Genomic DNA, 12,087 nt, shown 5'->3' on the forward strand with positions numbered 1-12,087 from the left:
CCCAAAATGTTGGAGTTTTCCTTTAAGGGATTAAATGTGCTATAGATAACATTCAGCTACTAGATGCTGCACTAGACCACCAGTATGTCATTTATCCAAACGGGTGCATTCCATGTGGGGAAGTAGGGAGGAGATACATCCATGCAACATGTAAACCACAACATTCATTTTGGACCCGCAAACACTTTTTAAATTATAAATGAATTAATCAATTATTCTTTTGGGCAGAAAAGCTAAACTTTTCTTTTTTCTTTTTATTCTGTGGGGATGTTATTTTTTTATAAACACATTTTTTACGATTACTCTACATACACATTTGATCTATAGCACCTTTTTAAGGTTTTCAAATTAATCAAAAAAATTTGTGTCGAAAAAATTAGTGTTAATATCGACAGCCCTCCTCAAAACTATTAAGAGTGTGAGTTGAAGCTGCTGTCTCTTTCTGTCTCTGCACAGCTCCTACCTTTGTGACGTCACTCTGAAGTCTGAAGATGGAAAGGAGTTTCCCTGTCACAAGTGTGTCCTCTGTGCCAGACTCGGTGAGATCCGGCTTCTTACCACATCATGTGAACCAACATGTTATCCATATCATTCACATGTATGTAGAGCAAACATATAAAGCTGTGGGGTTTCACACGCAGGGCTTCTGTTGTGGAGTTACCTGACTCATCAGTTATGGCCGTTAGACGGATCTTCATGATCAATAGATGTTTAACGGTGAAACACGTGTTACGAAGAACATGTAGGTTCAATGAGCTTGGCTAAGAGGAGTGTTTCCACCTCTGGCCAGCGAGGAGAACCCTGAGGGGGAGAAGGGCTCACTGGCCTCAAGAGTAGAGAGGGGTGGGGGCTCTGCGCTCTCCAAGGTGTGAGATTTAAGATATTGTTTTGGAACATACAAAGGGATTCCTCCACAGATGTATTATCATATTCCTGACTGTAACACAGGTAACATTTGAGTAAAGATGGTCTGTTGACATAATGATATGAACCAAGACTTTATTAGGTAGGGAGTAGTCTCTCAAGCCAGTCTATAATGTTATTAGGTAGAGAGTAGTGTCTCAAGCCAGTCTATAATGTTATTAGGTAGGGAGTAGTGTCTCAAGCCGGTCTATAATTGTATTAGGTAGGGAGTAGTGTCTCAAGCCAGTCTATTTCTTCCACAATATTCAAATTGGTACAATGGTACAAACAAGTACCATTAGATTAAAATGTATTGTCATCATACAGCACAAGTAGGGCGGAAATCGTGGCTACTAGATGGTGGGGTCGCTTTTGTCGACCAACCAACCAACCAACAGAGCTAGCTACTGTATAGAGCTGCTGGTCACAGCTAAACATAATCAAATCAAATGTGGTGGTGTGGTGGATGATCAGAAAAGTGTGTAGCAGTACTCTAATCTTTCGTATTGTCTTATTTACAGAATATTTCCACAGTATGCTTGGGAACCCCTGGATCGAGGTATGCTATCGCCTTGTTTTCTTCATGTGAGCCTGTTATCTATCATGGACTGCATCATTATGAAGCTTCAGTTGTAGTGTTATGCCAGTTGAAGGCTGCACTAAGGCTGCAGTAGGTATTTTCTGACTACTAGAGGAACCGTAAACAAAAACAACGCCTCATCTTGTTTTACCAAAGTGATAATTTTAAATACCTAACATGTAAACACAACACTGCCTTACTGGCACAATCTTATTATTATCTAAGAGATTTGCCCAAATAATAATTTTTGTGCCTGGATTACTAGATTACTAGACTTGATTTCTGTTTGGATTACTAGATTACTAGACCTGACTTCTGGATAGCAGGTGGATGGATTACTAGATTACTAGACCTGACTTCTGGATAGCAGGTGGATGGATTACTAGATTACTAGACCTGATTTCTGGATAGCAGGTGGATGGATTACTAGACCTGATTTCTGGATAGCAGGTGTATGGATTACTAGATTACTGGACCTGATTTCTGGATAGCAGGTGTATGGATTACTAGATTACTAGCCCTGACTTCTGGATAGCAGGTATATGGATTACTACTAGATTACTAGACCTGACTTCTGGATAGCAGGTGTATGGATTACTAGATACTAGCCCTGACTTCTGGATAGCAGGTGGATGGATTACTAGATTACTAGCCTTGATTTCTGGATAGCAGGTGGATAAGAAGAAGTTTTGAAAATGTGAGAAATACTAAAATAATGAGTGCAGCTTTAACACTTTCAGAGCCCAAGCTTAACCTTGATTTACCGGTTGAATGCCCACCATCCACTTCAATGTTAGCATTAAAAACGCCTAATCTATGTTTTAAATTATGGCTATGTGTCTAATTTGCCCGTCGCTTATCAATGACTCGTTTTCCAGTCAACATTGTCGAAGCGGATTGTTTTTTTATCGGTTCATGTTCGTTTTATAGCATTTTGAAAAGCCCTCGTTTTCAAGGAAATTTTAAAGATTCCATGATAAAAGACGTTTACTGGAATATTCTAGAATACACAAAAACGTTGTCATTTTTCGGCCTATTTATGAATCGTTTTCAAATAAACGCTAGATTATCGATAGTATACCGGTATGTGTACGTATGCACGCTAGATACGCAAGCTGAAAAATCGATTATCTTAGTTCCTCATCAGCGATCGCACACACAGAGACACATCACACATAGGGCAAATGCTGAGATCTCAGCGAATACAACTCTGATTATCCCAAGACTGGTAAAATAGATTCCTTACCTCAGATCAGATGTTCTCCAAAAAGATCATTCCAATTCCTGATCGTCATTCCAAAAATCGATCACGCTTATTGATTGAGTATTGGCTACTGTGAATATATATTCCAGGCTGATTCCCGTCCCGCGATGACTTCCATGTTGAGCAGACAGCTTGCCAGCTCAAGGAGCCAGCTGGCTCCGCCTCTACATATCGACTGATCCCAGGTCAGTCTAAGCGACTGACCTGCAGTTACACAGGGTTAGACGATAGGGGGCGCTTTTTTCCATTCTGAGCTGCTGGAGGAACTGCTGTACCAACGGGAGACTCGGTTGATGAAATATGAATGGCTAATGGCTAATAAAAAAATTAAACGCTAATACACGTCGTGGGCATTCAGGCATTGGGCTGATAAAACGTCATATGACGTCATGGGCACTGAAAGTGTTAATGATCAGCTGGTTGGTAAGGCTGTTATCTGACACCCCCACAGGCCACATCATGTACTGCACTGGAGATGCCCACCAGCTCCGAGATCCTGCAGGTGATTCTGGAATATGTTTACACGGACGAGTCCCCCACCATCAAAGGTCAGTTCTCGCTCTTAGCTAATCCTTTAATATTGCTGAGGGTGGGAGTGTTGTGGGTGTGTATGTTTACATTTCTTTCTTTAATATTTTGTGAAATATGTCAATTGGAAAACATTTTCAATAAACAAATTTTTTTTTAAAATTATAAAAGAAAATCATGTTGATTAAGAACAATTTGTTTAGATTATTATTCATCTGACATTGGAAGCAATGTTGCAGAAAGCACATGGTTGCTTAACGTAATCTCTAGTTCAAGCCTATTCAACTAGCGGCCCGCCGGCCAGATACGGCCCTTTTGAATTTGTGTATGGCCTGCATGAGGCTGCCTGCAAAGCTGGCCTGTTAGGTATTTTTAAAGCACACGTGTTTCATTAATGTGAAAGAAAAAGGATGCGTGTGATTGATTTGTTTATTCCATGTAGTAATATATCTATTAACATTACACTGTTATTTGTAGTCATTCATTGATAGAGTATTCTGTGGCCCATGAACCCCAGTAATGTTCCTATTTGGCAACACAAGCTGTTGAAGAACCGGCTCTAGTTATTACATTGTTCCTTTGCTCAGCAGATAGGAGATTTGAAAAGGCTGAGATACCAAACTGAGTTGGAAAGAGAACCTTATTTATTCTTGTCTCTTGTGTGACGTTTGGGTCTAGGATTTCCTACATAATGTCTAGACACCGGCCGCGGTGGGGCACTGGTTGCAGTGGATATGGAAAAAGGACAAATTAATAATCATGTTTCCAGTCTAAACTCCCTCTCTCTCTCTTCACCACAGAGTCTCTGAATGTGGAGTTTGTGTGTAACGTGTTGGTGGTGGCAGACCAGCTCCTCATCACACGGCTGAAGGAGATGTGTGAGGTGGCCATCACTGAGAAATGTAGGTCCCTCTCGCTTCCCTGTCTCCTCTCTTATCCCCCTCTCCTCTCTCATTCCCTCATTCCCTCTCTCCTCTCCTTCTCTCCTCTCATTCCCCTCTCCTTCTCTTTCCCTTTCTCCTCTGTCTCTCCTCTTTCCCTGTCTCCCCTCTTCTCCTCTTCCGTTTCCCTTTCTCCTTCCCTTCTCTCCTCTTTTCCAATGTACAGTTTCTACGTCAAATGTATATACTCCCTTTTCTTGACTCCTTCTGTATCACAAACAGTACTGTATTTGCAAATCTGGTATGTCATAAATGTATAGATGTAGCAGTACTGACTATCTGTATGTCATGTATGTCATATATGTCTATATGAATTGAAAATGGGGGACCCTGATGGAAACAAGACAAACGTCTTTCTCAGGTCTGCATCCCCTTAACAATTGTATGTATTGAGCCGTACTGTATTGTACCCATTCTGCAATCTGTTAAATAAAGTTTTCATTCATTCATTCATTCATTCTCCCCTCCTCTTCTGTTTCCCATTCTCCTCCCCTTCTCTCCTCTTTCCCTTTCTCCCCTCCTCTTCTGTTTCACTTTCTCCTTCCCTTCTCTGATTGATTGATTGATTGAAAACTTTATTAACAGATTGCAGAATGGGTACAATACAGTACAGCTCAATACACACAATTGTTAAGGGGATGCAGACCAGAGAAAGACTTTCGTCTTGTTTACATCAGGGTCCCCCATTTTCAATTCATCAGGACATATATGACATACAGATAGTCAGTACTGCTACATCTATACATTTATGACATACCAGACATACTCCTCTTTCCTTCTCCTGTTTCTCTTCTTTCCCTCTCAGAACCTTGTTGATTTTGATGACCCCATGACCTTTCTTGCCATGACATTTGCTGTGCACATTCATGACCCCAACACAACCCATTGATTGTGGGTACTCCATGGCCTCTAACGCCACCATCAGGCCACACTGAAAACAATATATTGTGAAAAGTAATAGCTAAATTGATTACATTTTATGTGCACATTCATGATCCCAGGAGGAAGACATATTGATTTTGGTGACCACCATCAGGCCAAACCACATGCATGACCACGAGAGGAATAAATCTAGTGTCTCCATCAGGTTAAACCTTCCGTTTTCAAATGAGCGCATATCCTGACCCGTCACAGATTTGCTGTGCACATGCATGACCCCTAGAGGGAGGAGCCTGTCGATTTTGGACCCTAGTTTGAAGGGGCTGTTTTGCTTTCCTCAGTGACTCTGAAGAACGGCGCAGAGCTGCTGGAGTTCTCCGTCATGTACAACGCTGAGCAGCTCAAGCTCTCCTGTCTGCAGTTCATCGTGCTCAACATCGCCGCCCTGCTGGAGTCCAAGTGAGGGAGCAGTGTGACTGTGTCAAACATTGCAGTATCAAAGAACACAATATATATCAAGTTGAGAGTAAATATATTCTGAACAAGAGTATATAGTATGATCCCATCTCAGAGTGGTGGAGGTTTTAAGACAACCTGACCTCTGTTGGGGAAGTAAAGATATAACATTACCAGCTTGTATCATCAGCAACAACAGCTCTACTTTGTACTCTATATATATGCAATACAACAATATTGCAATACCTGCTAAAATATGATATTTTGCCCATATAGTTACATTTGTTCAAGATTTATGTGTTGAGATTATGAAAGTGTTTTGTGTAGAAGAGACAGAGGTTATAAACTCCCTGAAGAAATATTCCCTCTAGCAGTTTCTCCTTTCTTTTCATTTTGCATCAGGTGATCACTCAAAATAAGGTGTGTGTGTGTGTGTGTGTGTGTGTGTGTGTGTGTGTGTGTGTGTGTGTGTGTGTGTGTGTGTGTGTGTGTGTGTGTGTGTGTGTGTGTGTGTGTGTGTGTGTGTGTGTGTGTGTGTGTGTGTGTGTGTGTGTGTGTGTGTGTGTGTGTGTGTGTGTGTGTGTGTGTGTGTGTGTGTGTGTGTGTCGCCCTCAGAGCTCTGGATGTTCTCAGTGAGGAGGTTCTGTTGGAGCTCTCTACAGCCTACAGGAGGATGGTGAGTCATGTGACCTCATCTCAGCCTAACCCTAACCCATACTGCCTGATTGGACATTTAGTCGAAAACTAAATGTCGAAGCTAGCCTAGTTTAGCACAAATGAATGGAAGCAGATACAGATCAGCTGGCCTAGCCAAAAACACCTCTCTCTGAATTTTAAGCTAGGCTAGTGGTCTGTATCTGCTTTCATTAATTTGGGCTAAGCTAGGCTAGCATGCAGCCGGATAGCTTTCAACTGAACGCCAGGCAGTATGGAAATTGGTATCTATCTTCTTGTCTGACTCTGGAGAAGATGGTAAGCGTATTTCCCATAATGTTGGCGTGTTCCTTTAAAGGAAAACTCCAACATTTTGGGAAATTAGCTTATTTAACATCTTCCCTGGAGTTAGACAAGAAGATACATACCTTTTTTGTCTCTCTGCATGCATTAGGCTTAGGGAACGCCCGCACCGTTAGCTTAGCTTCATCACTGGAAGTGGGTCAGACCTTTACCCTGAAGTTCCCTACAGTCCCCTACAGTCACGAAATACACTCCAAATACAACTCCAAAACGTTCCTGTAAACATGTTGTGACCTGTGTATTTACCACGTGGAGAAAAATTATTGAATTCGACATTTACGTTTTCTAAGCAAATATACTCTGAATTATTTTTTGCCGAACCACTCCTCTCTGGGCTCAGTGATTTCACGTCACCAGTGCTACTTTCTAACGTGAGGCCAGTGTTTGTTTACATTTTCATTTCATTCAAAGGATCCGAACCGATTGAAGTTTATGGATACCATGACTGTGGTAAGTTTTAAGGGGCTAGCGTTACACAATAAATTAGTTATAATAATACCACAAGTGTGGATTCACTCGCCCAAACCCCGTAGCCGTGCATCGCAGTCAGGAAAGGGGCTAACTAGGTCGATAGTCCAGCAACGTTGTGACTGTCCTATTCATCAATCTCACAATATTCGCTAACGTTAGACAGATGGAATACAGCCTTCCATCTAAAAACATAAATGAAAACTTACCACAGTCATGGTATCCATAAACTTCAATCGGTTCGGATCCTTTGAATGAAATGAAAATGTAAACAAACACTGGCCTCACGTTAGAAAGTAGTGAAATCACTGAGCCCAGAGAGGAGTGGTTCGGCAAAAAAGAATTCTGAGTATATTTGCTTAGAAAACGTAAATGTCGAATTCAATTATTTTTTATTTCTCCACGTGGTAAATACACAGGTCACAACATGTTTACAGGAACGTTTTGGAGTTGTATTTGGCGTGCATTTCGTGACTGTAGGGGACTGTAGGGAACTTCAGGGTAAATAAGCTAATTTCCCAAAATGTTGGAGTTTTCCTTTAAGGGACGGGCGAGCGTTATTCATTCACTTCCCCAGCCAGATCTTTCTTGCCGGTCCGGGGGATTGAACCGGTGACATTCCTGTCACAAGCCCACTCCTCTAACCTTCAGGCCGTCATTGCCCCAAATGATCTAGTAGCAATGTGCGGCAAGACAAATGTAAATTACCTAGTATAGTGTAACAATAATTAAAGTAATCACCATCTTCTTCTACTTCTTCTTCCTAAATGTCCCTTTAATCTGTTGTTGTTAATGTTGCCGTCAGATCCCAGCCATGCAGAGGAGGCTGATCACGCCGTACCCTGACGCCCCAGATCTCAGCATCTACGAGGACGAGGACTCTGCATTCAGTCCCAAAGCTGAGATGGAGCTGGACTTCACCTGCAGGTATACAGACATCGCTGCCTTCAGGATCCATGTCCCAGTTTTACAGTGTCATGCTCCTCGTGCTGCCGGACAACATTTTTATTTTTGTATTACTGAATGTATGGAAATGAGGCATGAATAACTAGCCAAGGGTTCCTAATGTTTATTTTTTTGGTCTGGCTCCCTAAATGAGACTTTTAATCTCTTGGCCTGACACCAACCCTCATTAAAACATGTTTTAATCTCTTGGCCTGACACCAACCCTCATTAAAACATGTTTTAATCTCTTGGCCTGACACCAACCCTCATTAGAACATGTTTTCATCTCTTGCCCTGACACCAACCCTCATTAGAACATGTTTTCATCTCTTGCCCTGACACCAACCCTCATTAGAACATGTTTTCATCTCTTGCCCTGACACCAACCCTCATTAGAACATGTTTTAATCTCTTGCCCTGACACCAACCCTTATTAAAACATGTTTTCATCTCTTGCCCTGACACCAACCCTCATTAGAACATGTTTTCATCTCTTGCCCTGACACCAACCCTCATTAGAACATGTTTTAATCTCTTGCCCTGACACCAACCCTCATTAGAACATGTTTTAATCTCCTGCCCTGACACCAACCCTCATTAAAACATGTTTTCATCTCTTGCCCTGACACCAACCCTCATTAAAACATGTTTTAATCTCTTGCCCTGACACCAACCCTCATTAGAACATGTTTTAATCTCTTGCCCTGACACCAACCCTCATTAGAACATGTTTTAATCTCTTGGCCTGACACCAACCCTCATTAAAACATGTTTTAATCTCTTGCCCTGACACCAACCCTCATTAGAACATGTTTTAATCTCTTGGCCTGACACCAACCCTCATTAAAACATGTTTTCATCTCTTGCCCTGACACCAACCCTCATTAAAACATGTTTTAATCTCTTGGCCTGACACCAACCCTCATTAAAACATGTTTTCATCTCTTGCCCTGACACCAACCCTCATTAAATATCTTAGAACCACTGATGTTAGGAAAACATATCTTAGAACCACTGATGTTAGGAGCAAATATCTTAGAACCACTGATGTTAGGAGCAAATATATTAGAACCACTGATGTTAGGAGCAAATATCTTAGAACCACTGATGTTAGGAGAAAATATCTTCGAACCACTGGTGTTGGGAACAAATATCTTAGAACCACTGGTGTTAGGAACAAATATCTTAGAACCACTGATGTTAGGAGCCCCACCAGACACAAGTCTGAATAAAAAGTCAGTCGGTCATGGTGTAATATCTTTATTTATTAATATCTTCCTGTCCTCAGGGAAACTCTGCTGAAGAAGGCCAAGATGAAGGCCAAGAAGAAACCACGCAAGCGGTCCGACAGCTCAGGAGGATACACACTCTCTGACATCATCCAGAGTCCCCCTGCTGCCGGTACACACACACACACACACACACACACACACACACACACACACACACACACACACCTACACACCTACACACCTACACACACACACATACATACACACATACATACACACATATATACACACATATATACACACATATATACACACATACATACATACGCACACACATCGACAGATTTTTAAAGGCCGATATAATAACGATAGTTATATAATATAACTATTGGAAACGCGATAACTGAACAATTACTTTTTTTACGTGCAAAATTACGTTATTTTCAATAGCTTCTGTGTGTTTACAGTTTTAGACTTGCAGAATTGCTCTTTTGTTTTGGAAAAAATAAATGTAAGTTGTTTTGGCCCGTTGTGTTTTGGTTGTTACTCATGGAAACTCTGCAGAAGTTAAAGTCTGCCTGATATCAAGAAACAAGATCTGTACACGTGTGATCTGGTGGATTACATGGTTGGAATACGTTCTCAATGGGCTGTTCTGTTGCATATGACTGGCCAGGATCACTTCTGTTGCACGTTAACATCACATTGTTAAATGCGAAAACCCATCAATGTCCATGATGGATGTTCCCGCGGTGAGGATGATCTTTAATTTCATGAATGGATGGTTACTGAATTATTTGGAAGAGAGAACGCCAAATTGGTAAGTAATGACAACAGTGAATGGTTTCCTAATGTTTTCCTCCCTGGCTGCCTGCTTTATATATTGTAGAGATCACTTCTGTGGTTGGAGAAATAAAGTAAAAATGGGTCAGATACAGTATGACTTGAATGTCATTGTCAGCCTTGCTGTAAAATCAGCTGTTCCGACGTTTTCCCGGGACAGATGTAGATGTTTCAACGCTACGTTGAAAAACTTAATTTAAAGTCTGTTGCGTATTAATGGCTGCATATCTGTACAGCAGTTACCACAGTCTGTGCCTAACACAGTTGTTTAGATTATTATGAGGAGTCAATCACACTCAAAGTGGTCCTCACTATCGGAGCCTAGTTGATACACAACCATAGTTAAAGTGGTCCTCACTATCAGAGCCTAGTTGATACACAACCATAGTTAAAGTGGTCCTCACTATCAGAGCCTAGTTGATACACAACCATAGTTAAAGTGGTTCTAACTATCGGAGCCTAGTTGATACACAACCATAGTTAAAGTGGTCCTCACTATCAGAGCCTAGTTGATACACAACCATAGTTAAAGTGGTCCTCACTATCAGAGCCTAGTTGATACACAACCATAGTTAAAGTGGTCCTCACTATCAGAGCCTAGTTGATACACAACCATAGTTAAAGTGGTCCTCACTATCAGAGCCTAGTTGATACACAACCATTGGTGCAGATTAATCAGTCGACCTCTAATACATGTGTGTGTACACACACACATACACACACACACACACACCTACACACACACACACACACACTCACTCACTTGAGTAATAGGTTGGCTATTTATATTCAAAAGCCACAGAGTTTAATTTCACTGACCAGATGATTAATAATAAAACACCAGATACTTGTTGTTTCAGTGGTGTCTCCCAGCCTGGGGAAGTCGGGGAAGACTAACTCCATGGAGTCCCTGCAGGAGCTGCTGACCTCGGACTCTGAGGGCAGCTCCATGGGGGTGGGCAGCCCCCGGGACCTGCAGTCACCCATCTCCCACCACAAGACGGAGGTACGGACCGCTGGAGGCACAGACTATCAAACAGAGGACATCTCCCACGACAAGACAGAGGTACGGACCGCTGGAGGCACAGACTATCAAACAGAAGATCCATAACAACATATCCTGGTCCCAGAGAAGAGAATGCAGTCAGGTTTAAAATAATGTTTGCAATACACTCCAATAGTCCTGTAGACTGATGTATTACATCTTAATACAAGAGCCTGGAGTGAAGACGTCTTGCAGTAGACGATACATGGTGCCACTATATATTTGATTAGATACATGATTAGTTGAATAATCAATACTGGTTTGTCTTTACACACTCATGTAGACACTTGAGTGCACCTAAAGTAATCAAATGTATCAGGTTACTTTACCGTGTTGGAATAATCCAATAACACTGGTGGATACACTCCAACAAGTAAATCATTGGATTTCATTTATTTTGATTATTGTATTATTTCAGGAGCTTGTCGTGTGTGTGTGTGTGTGTGTGTGCAAGCACACGTTGTAATGTTTATGTTGTAATGTTATTATTTAAGTTCTTATGGTCGCATTGACACAATGTAAATATTTTAGTGGACCCCAAGGAAACTATAAAAGAAGGAAGGGTCGTCACGTCAGAATACCAGCTCTATGCTCTGCTTGGTGCCAGGATTTGGTGCCAGTTCTATTGAAGCCTGTATTAAAATTCTAAATATACCAGATATCTGAGGAAATATACATCAAATATATATCGACCAATATATCAAACGATAGCTAGTTAACAATGCAACAAATTGCAGATGATTCTGACTAGGGATGCATGTTAATTATCGGGCCGATTATTGATAGCTCCGATAACATATAATACATTTTTTGGTTAAAAGAAATCCGGTGTGGGTGGATTTGGATGAAGGGCGCTTGTTTTTATTATAGCCTCCTCCCGTTTTGCCAGTACTGTGGTAAAACTGATAGCGTGTGGTTTCAAGTTTCAAGTTCAAGTTTCTTTAATAGTTGTCATACAGAAGTACAGAATACTTTTATACAAAATG

At 41.3% G+C, this 12,087-nt stretch overlaps 1 protein-coding gene across 2 annotated transcripts in view; it reads left to right on the forward strand.

Moving 5' to 3' along the window:
• Positions 1–12,087, forward strand: part of ibtk (inhibitor of Bruton agammaglobulinemia tyrosine kinase) — a 107,754-nt gene that overhangs the window by 66,208 nt on the left and 29,459 nt on the right. For both annotated transcript variants that reach the window (XM_084335796.1, XM_084335797.1), the window contains exons 15-23: positions 457–539; positions 1,425–1,462; positions 3,199–3,295; positions 4,076–4,177; positions 5,437–5,554; positions 6,167–6,227; positions 7,842–7,963; positions 9,270–9,382; positions 10,917–11,122. In XM_084335796.1, the coding sequence (XP_084191922.1) occupies positions 457–539; positions 1,425–1,462; positions 3,199–3,295; positions 4,076–4,177; positions 5,437–5,554; positions 6,167–6,227; positions 7,842–7,963; positions 9,270–9,382; positions 10,917–11,122 (940 nt within the window). The remainder of the gene's footprint in view (positions 1–456; positions 540–1,424; positions 1,463–3,198; positions 3,296–4,075; positions 4,178–5,436; positions 5,555–6,166; positions 6,228–7,841; positions 7,964–9,269; positions 9,383–10,916; positions 11,123–12,087) is intronic.

This window comes from Notolepis coatsorum (assembly GCF_963971535.1).
Source record: "Notolepis coatsorum genome assembly, chromosome: 19".
Classification (NCBI taxonomy): Eukaryota; Metazoa; Chordata; class Actinopteri; order Aulopiformes; family Paralepididae; genus Notolepis; species Notolepis coatsorum.